This window comes from Bombina bombina, chromosome 1, assembly GCF_027579735.1.
Source record: "Bombina bombina isolate aBomBom1 chromosome 1, aBomBom1.pri, whole genome shotgun sequence".
Classification (NCBI taxonomy): Eukaryota; Metazoa; Chordata; class Amphibia; order Anura; family Bombinatoridae; genus Bombina; species Bombina bombina.
The window spans coordinates 1,337,796,034-1,337,813,051 of record NC_069499.1 but is presented as its reverse complement, the minus strand read 5'-3'; the positions used below and the strand labels follow the sequence as shown (position 1 = coordinate 1,337,813,051).

General features: G+C 38.2%; 1 protein-coding gene across 1 annotated transcript in view; it reads right to left on the bottom strand.

Annotated features, from left to right (window-relative positions):
* Positions 1–14,337, bottom strand: part of CALB2 (calbindin 2) — a 150,295-nt gene extending 135,958 nt beyond the window's left edge. The window contains exon 1 of the mRNA XM_053702387.1: positions 14,212–14,337. Within this exon, the coding sequence (XP_053558362.1) occupies positions 14,212–14,302 (91 nt within the window). The 5' untranslated portion in view covers positions 14,303–14,337. The remainder of the gene's footprint in view (positions 1–14,211) is intronic.
* Between the last annotated feature and the right edge of the window lie 2,681 nt (positions 14,338–17,018).

The window sequence follows — 17,018 nt, the reverse complement described above, 5'->3', positions numbered from 1 at the left end:
ATTTATAAAAAAAAAAAAAATGCCTCAGTATATGATCAGAATGGGGCCCCTAAGAAGCCGGGCCCTCGGGCAAGGGCCGATTTGCCCGACCTGTCAGTCCGCCCCTGAAGGAGAGGCATACATTACAAAAGTGCATAATGAAAGTTGTAAATTAAAAATCATACAAAACAAATAATTTAATCAATTACACATAAATACGCAGAAATAAATTGTATTGTTAAGGTGCTTCAAAAATAGTAAGAAAATTGTTCACCAAAAATTGTATTTTATCAAAAACGTAAAATATGTACTGTATGTAAATTACAAAGGAATTCATTTGAATTAAATATGCACAGCATAAATTGTAATTTAATTACACCAGATGTACAAAAAGCACATAGAAATGTATACTTCTAAGTACAAAATACAAAGCGTAATTGTTTTATTGTAAAATGGGCTGAACATGGGCGTTCCATGGGTGTGTATGAAATTATCTCACAAATCCCAGAGTAATTATCAAAACACAAGTAAACACATTCACTCGAGCGCAATTGAATTTAACGTGTGCATAGTTGCCAACATTTCAAAAAAAATTCCAGGGACACTTTGCAGCAGAGCAAGCAAGCGGGTTACTGGAGTATTGACGACCTACTGTTCAACTGCTCCGCTCACTCAGTTCTGCAATCAAAACACACCCATTTGAAAGTAATAGTATAATTTAGACTTATCCATAGTTTATTATACAGATTACAGCACCAAGCTCTTACACCTACCCAGTCTCTGGAACACATTCTGGGCATATGGTTATTTTTACAACACAGCATCAAAATTAGAAAGACAAATAATATGTGAACCCATTCAATAGTAATAACAATATTCTATTAGGAATGAGTTATATTTAAATAATACACTATATCTATTTATCATCTATCTATCTGTATATATGTATGTGTGTGTATATTTATATATATATATATATATATATATATATATATATATATATATATATATATATATATATATATATGCAAACAACAAATGTTGTGCAAAAGAGATATTCAGCGACATTTCTAGGGACAAAAAAAATCCAGGGACATACAACAAAATCCAGGGACTGTCCCTGGAAATCAGGGACTGTTGGCAACTATGCGCGTGTTGCATCCACAGAGCTCTGGGTAACTGTTCCGCTTGAATAAAAAGTGTCACAAAAAAAAATCAAAAATACATTTCCCAGTACAGTAACAATCATAATAACACTGATTAAAAAAAATTGCAATAAAAAAATATAAGGGCTCAAAGATATGAGGTCTCAGGTGTGCAAAGGGCTTTAACATAGAGCTACATACAGATTTATATGTATATATATATATATATATATATGTATAGATGTGTGCACATATGTATTTATGTATCAGATATATATATATAGAACTATATATTTAATAATAAAAAGTGAATAACATAGGAATGTAAATATGCGTTTTGCGCATTGAGTTTCTCAATTTAGATCTTAGCGCGGTCGGGTTAGCACACATGAGAATTTAGGATTCTTAAGATGCGCTACTGAAATATTACATATAAAATATTAATAAAAATGAATATACATTATTAAAAATGAATAAACATAAAAATATATAGATATATTCTATGGATTATGTAGAATATTTACAGTATGTTTATTATTTTTTATAATTTACACAAATTTTCATTAATATTTTATATGTAATATTTCAATAACGCGCATTAAAAATCCTAAATGTTCATGTGCGCTAACCCAATCGCGTTAAGATCTGAATTGAGATACGCAATACTTTTATTATTAAATATATATCTGATACATACATACAGTATCTCACAAAAGTGAGTACACCCCTCAGACCCTGAGTACAGCCCTGAAGGCTCGTGTGGAAACAGGAGCATCAAGATAAATTGGCCCCTAAGTATTTTGTGTGTGTCAGATACCGCGCGTATTACAAGTTGAAAGTAAAACGTTTTTGTTTACGTGCTAACACAACGTACTTAAAATATCTCAATCACATAAACGTATTCACCAATAGACTTGAATAGAGCGCGAAAAGTAGAAAAAAACTAACACACTACTAACGTGTAAACCTGATCCCGTTTAACCAGGTGCACTAACCCGACATCAAATATTAAAGGGATACTAAACCTAATTTTTTTCTTTAATGATTCAGATAGAGCATGCAATTTTAAGCAACTTTCTAATTTACTCCTATAATTAATCTTTCTTCATTCTCATGCTATTTTTATTTGAACAAGCAAGAATGTAAGCTTAGGAGCCGGCCCATTTTTATTTCAGCACCTAGGTAGCTCTTGCTGATTGGTTACTAAATGTAGCAAACCAATCAGCAAGCTCTACCAAGGTGCTGAACCAAAAATGGGCTGGCTCTTAACCTTCCATTCCTGCTTTTTCAAATAGAGATTGCAAGAGAACGAAGAAAAATAGATAATAGGAATAAATTAGAAAGTTGCTTAAAATTGCACGCTCTATCTGAATAATGAAAGAAAAATATTGGGTTTTGTATCCCTTTAATATTTCACATTCCAAAGTCTTCACATAGCAGAATATGTTCTATTTATTCATAAATACATACTGTATTTCTTTACCTGTTTTCAGCTACTTAACTGCAAAAGGATCCAATGCACTTATATGTCTAGATATGTATACATATGTATACATATCTAAAGACCGCTGCTCCATAACTTCACCGCGGACAGAAATCAACCTGATCGAATACGATCAGGTTGATTGACACCCCCTACTGGTTAGAACCCTTCAATAGGGCGAGCTACTAAGCATGGTCCATCCCCTCCCCAGATAAGTGCTTTAATACTGTGTGATACACACACACAACACACATACATACATACATGTGTGTATATATATATATATATATATATATATATATATATATATATGTGTATATATATATATATATATATATACACAGTGCTTTTTTGTGGGGGTATCATCTCACAACAGTCATGTCAATCAATAATCAATGAATACTGCCACCCTTTTTAAAAAAAACACACAAAAAAACACTGTATAGATAAATATAAATATATATACTGTATATATATATATATATATATATACTGTATATATATATATTAAAAAAAAATGCACTAGTCCATAGCTAGTAAGAAATTGCAGTGAAGAATTTAGGCATTTTAATATACTGTATATACTGTATATATATATATATATATATATATATATATATATATATATACAGTATATATATATATATATATATATATATATATATATATATATATATATATATATATATATATATATATATATATATACACATACACATACAGTCACATGTAAAAGTTTATGCACCCCTGACAATTTCCATGATTTTCATTTATAAATAATTGGGTGTCTGGATCAGCAATTTCATTTTGATCTATCAAATAACTGAAGGATACAGTAATATTTCAGTAGTGAAATGAGGTTTATTGGATTAACAGAAAATGTGCAATATGCATCAAAACAAAATTAAACATTGATTTGAATATCTGTAACTACCTAGCACTGATTAATTGGAACACATAATTGGTTTGGGGAGCCCATTAAGCCTTGAATTTCATTGAATTTCATAGACAGGTGCATCCAATCATGAGAAAATGTATTTAAGGCGGCCAATTGCAAGTTGTTGTTCTCTTTGACTCTCCTCTGAAAAGTGGCAACATGGGGGCCTCAAAATTACTCTCAAGTGACCTGAAAACAAAGATTATTAAACATCATGGTTTAGGGGATTTAAGCTGTCAGTGTCCACTGTGAGGAACATAGTGAGGAAATAGTAAGGAAATGGAAGACCATAGGCACAGTTCTTGTTAAGGCCAGAAGTGGCAGGCCAAGTAAAATATCGGAGAAGCAAAGGCAAAGGATGGTGAGAATTGTCAAAAACAGCCCACAGACCACCTCCAAAGACCTACAACATCATCTTGCTTCAGATGGTGTCACTGTGCATCGTTCAACAATTCAGCACACTTTGCAGAAGGAGAAGCTGTTTGGTAGAGTGATGCGGAAGAAGCCTTTTCTGCACACACACCACAAACAGAGTTGCTTGAAGTATGCAAATGCACATTTGGACAAGCCAGCTTCATTTTGAAAGATGGTGCTGTGGACTGATGAAACAAAGATTGAATTATTTGGTCATAACAAGGGGCGTTATGCATGGCGGCAAAAGAACACAGCGTTCCAAGACCAACATTTGCTACCCACAGTAAAATTTGGTGGATGTTCCATCATGCTGTGGGGCTGTGTGGCCAGTGTCGGTACTGGCCACGGGGTTGGATATTTCAACAAGACAACAATCCAAAACACTGCTTGAAATCTACTCTGGCATTTATGCAAAGGAACAAGTACAATGTTCTGGAATGGCCATCCCAGTCCCCAGACCTGAATATCATTGAAAATCTGTGGGGTGATTTGAAGCGGGCTGTCCATGCTCGGCAACTATCAAACCTAACTGAACTGGAGATGTTTTGCAAGGAGGAATGGTCCAAAATACCTTCATCCAGAATCCAGACACTCATTACAGGCTATAGGAAGTGTCTAGGGGCTGTTATTTCTGCTAAAGGAGGCTCTACTAAATATTGATGCAATATTTCTGTTGGGGTGCCCAAATGTATGCACCTGTCTAATTTAGTTTTGATGCATATTGCACATTTTCTGTTAATCCAATAAACCTCGTTTCACTACTGAAATATTACTGTGTCCTTCAATTATTTGATAGATCAAAATGAAATTGCTGATCCAAACACCTAATTATTTATAAATGAAAATCATGGAAATTGTCAGGGGTGCCTAAACTTTTGCATACGACTGTATATATATATATATATATATATATATATACACAAAGCAACGGATTCAGCTCTTTCTTGTTGTACAAATGAGCTGCATATTGAAAATGCTGGCTCACTGAAATAAAAAAAAACTGGGTGTTTATGTTTACCTATAAAGAGCAATAGTTGGGGTGGGTGTATTTACCCTGCTCCTTTAGATGCAATATGATTAATGTTACTATGTAAGCACATTGCACTGTATTCTAACAGTTCACACAGTTTATCTTAATACATAACTACAAGTTCATAATTACTCACTAAAGCTCAAAGTATTCTTAAGCAAATCTGCTAAACTTAAGGAATATGTTGTCTTCTCTTTGCTAACCTTACCAACAGTACTTAGTTTAATTACACTGAGCTCTAGTAAAATCACCATATGCATTGTGATTAAGACCTTTTTAACCCGTAGAACTAATCTTAGTTTTATATGTATTAAATTTGTCCGAACATTACCCAATCCTTAAATTCTAAACATGTAATTAACCACCATTATAGTAATTAGAATGCTTAAAGCTGTGAACTTTATACAGAGAATGGAGCAAAGCAGGATATAGTTGTGCATTATATACAGAGAGAGGTGGAATGCAAAATCAGGGGCGGAACTACCATTGGTGCAGCAGGTGCAGTGGCGCCAGGGCTCATAGCAGCCAGTCTATAAATAGGCGTGTGCAGAATGTATACACGCCTAATGCAAGGGAGCCTTTTATTAGGGCAGGTTGCCAGTCTATCATAAATCTATCCATCTATTTATCTATCTATCGTTCATTATACAGAGCAGCATGTATATTATTACTATGCTTACTAATAAATACCTTTGGGGGGCCCAAACATATTTTTTGCACCAAGGCCCCCTGTTAAAAGGACATGAAACCAAATATTTTTCTTTTATGAGTCAGATACTTTTTCTTCAAACTCAAAACGTCTGTTCTCCACTTTTAATACCCTTCTCTGCCCACCCCTACCTACTATTTCCTCTTCTCTCTCAGCTCACGATTTTGCCAACCACTTCACCAACAAAACTGTATTTCATTCTGCCAGTGTCCAACCCCCTTAACCGTTCGCTGACGTCCAAAACCCACAGATTTAACTCTTTTCCCCCTGATATTGAGGAAGAAGTTTCTACCCTTATATCTTCCTCTCACCTCACTACCTGCCCCCTTTATCCCATCCCCTTACAACTACTGTCCTCCCTCTTCCCTACTCTTACTCCAATCCTCACACATATTTTTAATCTCTCCCTAAGCACTGGTATATTTCCCTCATCCCTTAAACATGCAGTAATGTCACCTATCCTAAAAAAATCTCTCGTTCCATCATCCCCATCCAACTACCACACATTTCCCCTACTCCCCCTTGCCTTAAAACTTCTGGAAAGGCTAGTCTGTACAGGTTTATAACATAGTTCCTCACATTAAACTCCCTCCTTGATCCATTGCAATCTGGACTGTGCCCCAACACTGCACAGAAACCGCAATCATTAAAGGGACACTGGACCTAAATTTTTTTCTTTCATGATTCAGATAGAGCATGTAATTTTAAGCAACTTTCTAATTTACTCCTATTATTAATTTTTCATAGTTCTCTTGTTATCTTTATTTTAAAGGCAGGAATGTAGATCTTAGCAGCCAGCCCATTTTAGGTTCAGCACCATGGATAGCGCTTGCTTATTGGAGGATTACATTTACCCACCAATGAGCAAGCATAACCCAGGTTCTCAAGCAAAAATGGGGTAGCTGCTATGCATCACATTCCTGCTTTTTAAATAAAGATAGCAAGAGAACGAAGAAAAATTGATAATAGGAGTAAATTAGAAAGTTGCTTAAAATTGCATTCTCTATCTGAATCATGAAAGAAAAAAAAATGTGTTTAGTGTCCCTTTAAAGGGACAGTCAACACTAAAATTGTTGGAGTTTAAAAAGATAGATAATGCCTCTACTACACCATTCCCCAGCTTTGCACAACCAACATTGTTATATTAATATACTTTATAACATTGAAACCTCTAAATGTCTGCCTGTTTCTAAGCCATTAAATACAGCCTCTTATCACATGATTTTTATTTGCTTTTTACAATAGGGAAGTGCAAGTTCATGTAAGCATAGTTAACATTGTGATCACGCCAGTGGCTTGTGGCAGACTCTGCACTAATTGGCTAAAATGCAAGTCAATAGACAATAATTAAACAGCCATGTAATCTGGGGGCTGTCAGAAGATGCTTAGATACAAGGTAATCACAGAGGTAAAAAGTATATTAATAAAACAATAAAACTTCTGGTGTAGACTGTCCCTTTAAAGGGACAGTCTACACCAGAATCTTTATTGTTTAAAAAGATAGATAATCCCTTTATTACCCATTCCCTAGTTTTGCATAACCAACACTGTTATATAAATACACTTTTTACCTCTGTGATTACCTTGTATCTAAGCCTCTGCAAACTGCCCCCTTATTTCAGTTATTTTGACAGACATCCATTTTAGCCAATCAGAGCTGGCTTACTAGAACTCCACGTGCGTGAGCACAGTGTTATCTATATGACACACATGAACTAACACCCTCTAGTGGTGGAAAACTGTCAAAATGTCCTGAGAGAAGAGACAGCCTTCGAGGGCTTAGAAATTAGTATATGAACCTCCTAGGTTTAGCTTTCAACTAAGAATACAAAGAGAACAAAGCAAAATTGGTGATAAAAGTAAATTGAAAAATTGTTTAAAATTACATGCTCTATCTGAATCATGAAAGTTTATTTTGTACTAGACTGTCCCTTTAAGCTTCCTAATGACCTAAATAGAGCAAAATTAAAAAGCTATTTTTCTCTGTTAATCCTTCTCAATCTGTCTGCAGCCTTTGACACTGTTGCCCACCCTCCTTGCTCCAAAATGTCCAATCCTTTGGCTTCTGCAACATCTTGTGGCTCTCCTACATGTCTAAACGGACCTTTAGTGTGGCCTTTTCTGGAACATCCTTTGAGCCTTTACAACTTTTTGTTAGGATATCACAAGGCTCTGTCCACAATCCCCTTCTTTTCTCAATTTATACATCATCCTTATGTTTCTTAATAAAGTCCCACTGGTTTCAATATCATTTGTAATGATGATGATACCCAAATCTACCTTTCTGCACCAGACCTATCCCCATCCTTACTAACACGTGTCACTTATTGTCTTTCTAATATTTCACCCTGGATGTCCTCTCACTACCTTAAGCTAAATCTCTCCAAAACTGAGCTCCTTATCTCCCCCTTCCAAAATCTCTACCCCCCCCCCAATTTTCTATAACTGTTGATAATTACATCATTACCCCAACTCCACATGCCTGGTGTCTTGGGGTCACTCTTGACTCAGATCTCTCTTTCACTCCCCACATCCAGTCTTTGGCCAATTCCTGCTGCTTCCACCTTAAAACCATTTCCAAAGTTTGCTGCTTCCTCACACAAGACACAACTAAGACTTTAATCCACTCTCTCATAATTTCCTGCCTTCACTATTGCAACTCCGTTCTCTCCGGCCTTCCTAGCTGCTGTCTATCCCCCTTACAACCTATAATAAATGCCAAGCTGATCTTCTTACAAGTTGCTCCTTATCTTCTACACCTCTCTGCCAATCCCTTCCTTGGCTTCCTCAAAACTCCAGAATAAAACCCAAAATTCTGACTGTGACATTTTAATAACACTGCTCCCCCTATATCTCTAGATACTTTCCCTCCTGTCTCCTTCACTCTGCTCATAGCCTTCTTCTCTCCTCCTCTCGTGTTACCTCCTCACATTCCTGTCTACAAGACTGTCTACTTCTCCAGATTGGCCTCTATCTTGTGGAACTCTCTGCCTCGCTCCACAAGACTCTCCCCTAGTTTTCAAACTTCCAAGCGCTCTATAAAGACTTTACTGTTCAGGGGTGCAATCAATTTACACTAACATTTTCTTATCTTAGTTCCTCTCCTACTTTTGCCATTTCATTAAACCCCCCTAGCATGTAAGTCTGCAAGCCCAGCTGTTTTGTAGATCATCTTCATGAGAGCTGATCTACAACAGTGCAACTCTTGGCAGGGCCCTCTATCCATTTGTCTCCCTTGTATATTAGAACCATGTTTATAGCACTGCGGAATCTGTTGGCGCTCTACAAATAACTGAGTTGATAATAGATAAAGCATACATTTTTAAGCAACTTTCCTATTTACTTCTATTATCAAATTTGCTTCATTCTCGTGGTATAATTTGTTGAAGGAGCTGCACTGCACTACTTGGAGCTAGCTGAACACATCAGTAAGCCAACTACAAGAGACATACATATGCAGCCACCAATCAGCAACTAACTCCCAGCCCTTGAAACTATCATCATATGCATTTTTACAAATGAAACAAAGAGAACTAAGCAATTTATATGCTAGAAATTAATTGTAAAGTTGTTTAAAATTGTATGAATTTGCATCATGAAAATAAAATTGGGCTTCAATGTCCCTTTAAGTACTGTGCAAACTAGCTTGGCTTGCATTTTATACAGAGAGAGGCAGTGCAATAAACAGTTGCTCTTGATATATAGAGAGTGGATCTGATTGACAAATGTCAGTATATTGTACATGGAGAGATTAGCAGACAAAGCTCTGCATGTTTTACAGTGAAGCAAGAGAGGTCCGTTTCTATAGAGAGCAGAATTAGAGATAGCCGTGCAACATATAAAGAGGAGCACGTGGCGATACAGCTAACATCCTCTATGTAAAGAATGTAGGAATGATATAGAGAGCAGCAGAGTAAGAAATAATGTTTTATATAAGAAGTAGCATAGTGTGAGACGGGTATAGAAGAGTAAGATACAGCTTGTGAGCAGCAGAGTAAGAAATAATGTTTTATATAAGAAGTAGCATAGTGTGAGACGGGTATAGAAGAGTAAGATACAGCTTGTGAGTAGCAGAGTAATATGTACTTGTATCTGTGCACTTTGGAGCCTATCTATCAAGCTTGAAGGCCACTCGCCAGAAACACAAGTTATGATGCAGAGACCGCTGCTCCATAACCCTGTCCGCCTGCTCTGATGAGGCAGACAGGAATCGCCACAATTCAAACCAATCAAGTACGATCGGGTTGATTGACACCCCCCTGCTGGTGGCCCATTGGCCGCGAGTCTGCAGGGGGCGGCGTTGCACCAGCAGCTCACAAGAGCTGCTGGTGCAATGCTGAATATGGAGAGCGTATTGCTCTCCACATTCAGCGAAGTCTGTCGGACATGATCCACACTGTCGGATCAGGTCCGACAGACATTTGTTAAATTGGCCTCTTTATGTAGATAAAGACATAGAGGCCTATTTATGAAAGGTCTTGCGGACCTGATACGACAATGCGGATCAGGTCCGCAAGCCTCACTGAATGAGGAGAGCAATACGCTCTCTGTATTCAGCATTGCACCAGCAGCTCACAAGAGCTGCTGGTGCAACGCTGCCCCCTGCAGACTCGCGGCCAATGGGCCACCAGCAGGAAGGTGTCAATCAACCCGATCGGGTTGAATTGGGGCGATGTCTGTCCGCCTGCTCAGAACAGGCAGACAGGGTTATGGAGCAGTTATGGAGCACGGGTCCTCAAGCTCCATTCGGAGCTTGATAAATGGGCCTCATAGTGTGTGAGATAGCTGTTCATCTATATAGAGAATGCAGCAGAGACACAGAGAAATAACATCCATCTCATATGTAGAGTGAATTAGTAAGAAATGTGCACCTGATACAGAGAGCAAGAGAGTTCTGCATCCTGTCAAGAGAACAGACTGCATCTTATGAGGAGCAGAGAATGAGATACTTGCATATAGTGCAAAGAGAAAGATATCTGCGTGTATTATAAGCAACTGAAGAGAAAGCTGTGCATCCTATATACTGTATATATATACTGTAGCACAGAGCAGACTGTGATAATGTACTTGTGCACCACTACAGAGAGAAGATCTTGTGCATTTTACACATACACCAACAGTCTACCTTTACCTTGGTGATAAAGTGAAGATATGTAACTGTAAAGAGTAGTAGAGTGATAAGTAATGCTCTTTTACAAAGAGTGGATGTGAAATGTAGCTATGTATATTATCCAGAGAGAGGAGTATAGTCAGGGAAAGCTGTGCATGTCATACAGAGAGATAAGCAGAGGGATAAAAAGCTGTACAGGGTGTTGCAAAGTAGGGAAAAGCTGTACAATTGTACGGGGGGGGGGGGGGTTGCAAGGTAGAGAAAAGCTGTACAATTATACAGGGGAGGGGGGTTGCAAGGTAGAGAAAAGCTGTACAATTATACAGGGGGGGGGTTGCAAGGTAGAGAAAAGCTGTACAATTATACAGGGGGGGTTGCAAGGTAGAGAAAAGCTGTACAATTGTACAGGGGGGGGGGGTTGCAATGTAGGGAAAAGCTGTACAATTGTACAGGGGGGTTGCAAGGTAGGGAAAAGCTGTACAATTGTACAGGGGGGTTGCAAGGTAGGGAAAAGCTGTACAATTGTACAGGAGGGGTTGCAAGGTAGGGAAAAGCTGTACAATTGTACAGGGGGGGTTGCAAGGTAGGGAAAAGCTGTACAATTGTACAGGAGGGGTTGCAAGGTAGGGAAAAGCTGTACAATTGTACAGGGAGGGTTGCAAGGTAGAGAAAAGCTGTACATTTGTACAGGGGGGTTGCAAGGTAGGGGAAAGCTGTACAATTGTACAGGGGGGAGGTTGCAAGGTAGGGAAAAGCTATACAATTGTACAGGGGGGGGGGTTGCAAGGTAGGGGAAAGCTGTACAATTGTACAGGGGGGTTGCAAGGTAGGGAAAAGCTGAGCATTGTGTATATAGAGAAGAAAAGTGAGCGATAAATGTGTATCAAACATACTGAAGTCAGGAGAGAATGATAGTTCTGCAAGAGTGAATTATAGTCTGCATAATGTATAGAAAGATCAGGAATAGCATGTTATACAGAGAGCAGCAATCTAAGGGGTAGTTGTGCCTTGTATACAGAGAGAACAGTGTGGAGTCTAGTTGTGTGAGTGCTAGATGTTTAACTTATACACAGGGAGTCTGAGCTTTTGCAAAAGCTGTAAGTCTTAAACAGAGAAAGCCTTAGATTTAGTGATAGCTTTACGTCTTATACAGAGAGAGCCTTAGATTAAGTGATAGCTGTACGTCTTATACAGAGAGAGCCTTAGATTTAGTGATATCTGTAAGTCTTATACAGAGAAAGCCTTAGATTAAGTGATAGCTGTTCATCTTATACAGAGAGAGCCTTAGATTTAGTGATATCTGTATGTCTTATACAGAGAAAGCCTTAGATTTAGTGATAGCTGTACGTCTTATACAGAGAAAGCCTTAGATTAAGTGATAGCTGTACGTCTTATACAGAGAGAGCCTTAGATTTAGTGATAGCTGTACGTCTTATACAGAGAAAGCCTTAGATTTAGTGATAGCTGTACGTCTTATACAGAGAAAGCCTTAGATTTAGTGATAGCTGTAGATCTTATACAGAGAGAGCCTTAGATTTAGTGATAGTTGTGCATCTTATACAAAGAGAGCCTTAGATTTAGTGATAGCTGTACGTCTTATAAAGAGAGATCCTTAGATTTAGTGATAGTTGTAGATCTTATACAGAGAGAGCCTTAGATTTAGTGATAGCTGTACGTCTTATACAGAGAGATCCTTAGATTTAGTGATAGTTGTACATCTTATACAGAGAGAGCCTTAGATTATGTGACAGCTGTAGTCTTATACAGAGAGAGCCTTAAATTAAGTGATAGTTGTGCATCTTATACAGAGAGAGCCTTAGATTAAGTGATAGTTGTGCATCTTATACAGAGAGAGCCTTAGATTAAGTGATAGCTGTACATCTTATACAGAGAGAGGAGCACAGTGTGTGATAGCTGTGCATCTTATACAGAGAGAGGAGCACAATAAGACATAGCTATGTATCTAATACAGAGAGAGGAGCACAGTGTGTGATAGCTGTGCATCTTATACAGATAGAGGAGCACAGTGTGTGATAGCTGTGCATCTTATACAGAGAGAAGAGCACAATAAGACATAGCTATGTATCTAATACAGAGAGAGGAGCACAGTGTGTGATAGCTGTGCATCTTATACAGAGAGAGCAGCACAATAAGACATAGCTATGTATCTAATACAGAGAGAGGAGCACAGTGTGTGATAGCTGTGCATCTTATACAGAGAGAGGAGCACAGTGTGTGATAGCTGTGTATCTTATACAGAGGAGCACTTTAAGACATAACTATGCATCTTATACAGAGAGAGGACCACATTGAGATAAAACTGTGTATCTTATACAGAGAGAGGAGCACAGTGAGTGACATCTTTGCATCCTATACAGAGAGATGAGTGCATTAGGAGATAGATGTATGTCTTATACAGAGAGATGAGTAAAATAGGAGGTAGATGTGCATCTTATACAGAGAGATGAGTACAATAGGAGTTAGATGTGCATCTTATACAGAGAGATGAGTACAATAGGAGATATATGTATGTCTTATACAGAGAGATGAGTACAGTAGGAGGTAGATGTGCATCTTATACAGAGAGATGAGTACAATAGGAGTTAGATGTGCATTTTATACAGAGAGATGAGTACAATAGGAGGTAAATGTGCATCTTATACAGAGAGATGAGTACAATAGGAGGTAGATGTGCATCTTATACAGAGAGATGAGTACAATAGGAGTTAGATGTGCATCTTATACAGAGAGATGAGTACAATAGGAGGTAGGTGTACATCTTATACAGAGAGATGAGTACAATAGGAGGTAGACGTGTGCCCTATATAGAGAGATGAGTACAATAGAAGTTAGATGTGCATCTTATACAGAGAGATGAGTACAATAGGATGTAGGTAGATGTGCATACTATACAGAGAGATGAGTACAATAGGAGTTAGATGTGCACCCTATACAGAGAGATGAGTACAATAGGAGTTAGATGTGCATCTTATACAGAGAGATGAGTACAGTAGGAGTTAGATGTGCATCTTATACAGAGAGATGAGTACAATAGGAGTTAGATGTGCACCCTATACAGAGAGATGAGTACAATAGGAGTTAGATGTGCATCTTATACAGAGAGATGAGTACAGTAGCAGGTAGATGTGCATCTTATACAGAGAGATGAGTACAGTAGCAGGAAGATGCGCATCTTATACAGAGACAGGAGCAGAGTGAGAGATAGCTGTGCATCTAATAAACAGCAAGCAGTGAGATAAAAGCTCCGCATCTCATGACCATAGTGAGAGTGAGAAATGCTTCTGTGTTCTGGTCTTTAGGTGCCTTGTGCTGCTGCTGTGACAAATTAGTTTAGTGGAAATTGGAAAAAAATATTAAAAAGTTGTGAATGTTCTGTTTCTTACCATCTGAGTCATAATGTTTCCAAATATCCAGGAACTGTGAGGCGGTGAGTTCTGCCAGATGCAGGTAGAGAGGCTGCTGTTTGAGAGCCATCCTTAATCCCAGTGAGCCGCACAAGTGACTGCACTTGTCACTCTCTGTTTCTAATGAACCAAGCTCCTCTGTGCTGTGTGCCGTTTTATATTCAGTCCCCAGAGCCTGCAGTATCTCCATGTGACCCAGTGATGGCAGTGGGGAGCTAAACTGGGTCCAATTACTGGCATAAACCCTGTGCAAGCTGAAATACTGTATTTGTGAACCTCAACCAATTTAAATAAAATACCAAGCTAAACATTAAAGGGGCATTATACACTCATTTTTTCTTTGCATAAATGTTTTGTAGATTATCTATTTATATAGCCCATAAAGTTTTTTTTGAAAAATAAATGTATAGTTTTCCTTATTTTTAAATAACATTGCTCTGATTTTCAGACTCCTAACCAAGCCCCAAAGTTTTATGTGAATACCGTCAGCTACCTTCTCCTGTTTGTGTAAAGGGTCTTTTCATATGCAAAAGAAGGGGGAGGGGGGAGTGTCTTATTTGCCACTTGCAGTGGGCTTTCCAGCTACCTAAGACAGTCACGGCTACTGTACAAGGGTCTTGGGGAACATATAGCTGCATTTTTATAGGTATGTTATACACAAATTCATACCTTGCATTGGCTGCTGTACTGTTCTAATTAACTTGGGAGCAGCCTACACAACTATAACATTTACTTGATCGATAACTAAAACACTAACATCCTATCAAGTAACTGCACTCACTGTTAATTTATCTGTATACATATTATCAACTACGGTAAAGAAAATTCAATACTTTCAAGGATCTCATTGTGACCTTAAAGGGACATTAAACACTCTGAGATGGTAATATAAAATGATAAATTATATATATATATATATATATATATATATATATATATATATATATATGTATATATAATCTCTGCAATATATTTTCATTATTTATTTTGTCCCTTTTCCTGTAATTCCATTCTGAAATTTTGAGCTTTTCAGTTCCTTGGTAAAAACAGAATTTATGTTTACCTGATAAATTACTTTCTCCAACGGTGTGTCTGGTCCACGGCGTCATCCTTACTTGTGGGATATTCTCCTCCCCAACAGGAAATGGCAAAGAGCCCAGCAAAGCTGGTCACATGATCCCTCCTAGGCTCCGCCTTCCCCAGTCATTCGACCGACGTAAAGGAGGAAAATTTGCATAGGAGAAATCATATGATACCGTGGTGACTGTAGTTAAAGAAAATAAATTATCAGACCTGATTAAAAAAACCAGGGCGGGCCGTGGACCGGACACACCGTTGGAGAAAGTAATTTATCAGGTAAACATAAATTCTGTTTTCTCCAACATAGGTGTGTCCGGTCCACGGCGTCATCCTTACTTGTGGGAACCAATACCAAAGCTTTAGGACACGGATGAAGGGAGGGAGCAAATCAGGTCACCTAGATGGAAGGCACCACGGCTTGCAAAACCTTTCTCCCAAAAATAGCCTCAGAAGAAGCAAAAGTATCAAATTTGTAAAATTTAGTAAAAGTGTGCAGTGAAGACCAAGTCGCTGCCTTACATATCTGATCAACAGAAGCCTCGTTCTTGAAGGCCCATGTGGAAGCCACAGCCCTAGTGGAATGAGCTGTGATTCTTTCAGGAGGCTGCCGTCCGGCAGTCTCGTAAGCCAATCTGATGATGCTTTTAATCCAAAAAGAGAGAGAGGTAGAAGTTGCTTTTTGACCTCTCCTTTTACCAGAATATACAACAAACAAAGAAGATGTTTGTCTAAAATCCTTTGTTGCATCTAAATAGAATTTTAGAGCACGAACTACATCCAAATTGTGCAACAAACGTTCCTTCTTTGAAACTGGATTAGGACACAAAGAAGGCACGACTATCTCCTGGTTAATGTTTTTGTTAGAAACAACTTTCGGAAGAAAACCAGGTTTAGTACGTAAAACCACCTTATCTGCATGGAACACCAGATAAGGGGGAGAACACTGCAGAGCAGATAATTCTGAAACTCTTCTAGCAGAAGAAATTGCAACCAGAAACAAAACTTTCCAAGATAATAACTTAATATCAACGGAATGTAAGGGTTCAAACGGAACCCCCTGAAGAACTGAAAGAACTAAATTGAGACTCCAAGGAGGAGTCAAAGGTTTGTAAACAGGCTTGATTCTAACCAGAGCCTGAACAAAGGCTTGAACATCTGGCACAGCTGCCAGCTTTTTGTGAAGTAACACAGACAAGGCAGAAATCTGTCCCTTCAAAGAACTTGCAGATAATCCTTTCTCCAAACCTTCTTGAAGAAAGGATAGAATCTTAGGAATTTTTACCTTGTCCCAAGGGAATCCTTTAGATTCACACCAACAGATATATTTTTTCCATATTTTGTGGTAGATTTTTCTAGTTACAGGCTTTCTGGCCTGAACAAGAGTAACAATGACAGAATCTGAGAACCCTCGCTTTGATAAGATCAAGCGTTCAATCTCCAAGCAGTCAGTTGGAGTGAGACCAGATTCGGATGTTCGAACGGACCTTGAACAAGAAGGTCTCGTCTCAAAGGTAGCTTCCATGGTGGAGCCGATGACATATTCACCAGGTCTGCATACCAAGAGCTATCAAGATCACCGATGCCCTCTCCTGATTGATCCTGGCTACCAGCAATGTAAGAATGCCTGTTTTTTTATGTGGTCTGAAGACAATTGAGACCTGTGGAACCTCCCCTTTGGGGGAAGCCCCTTGAATTCCAGAAGATAA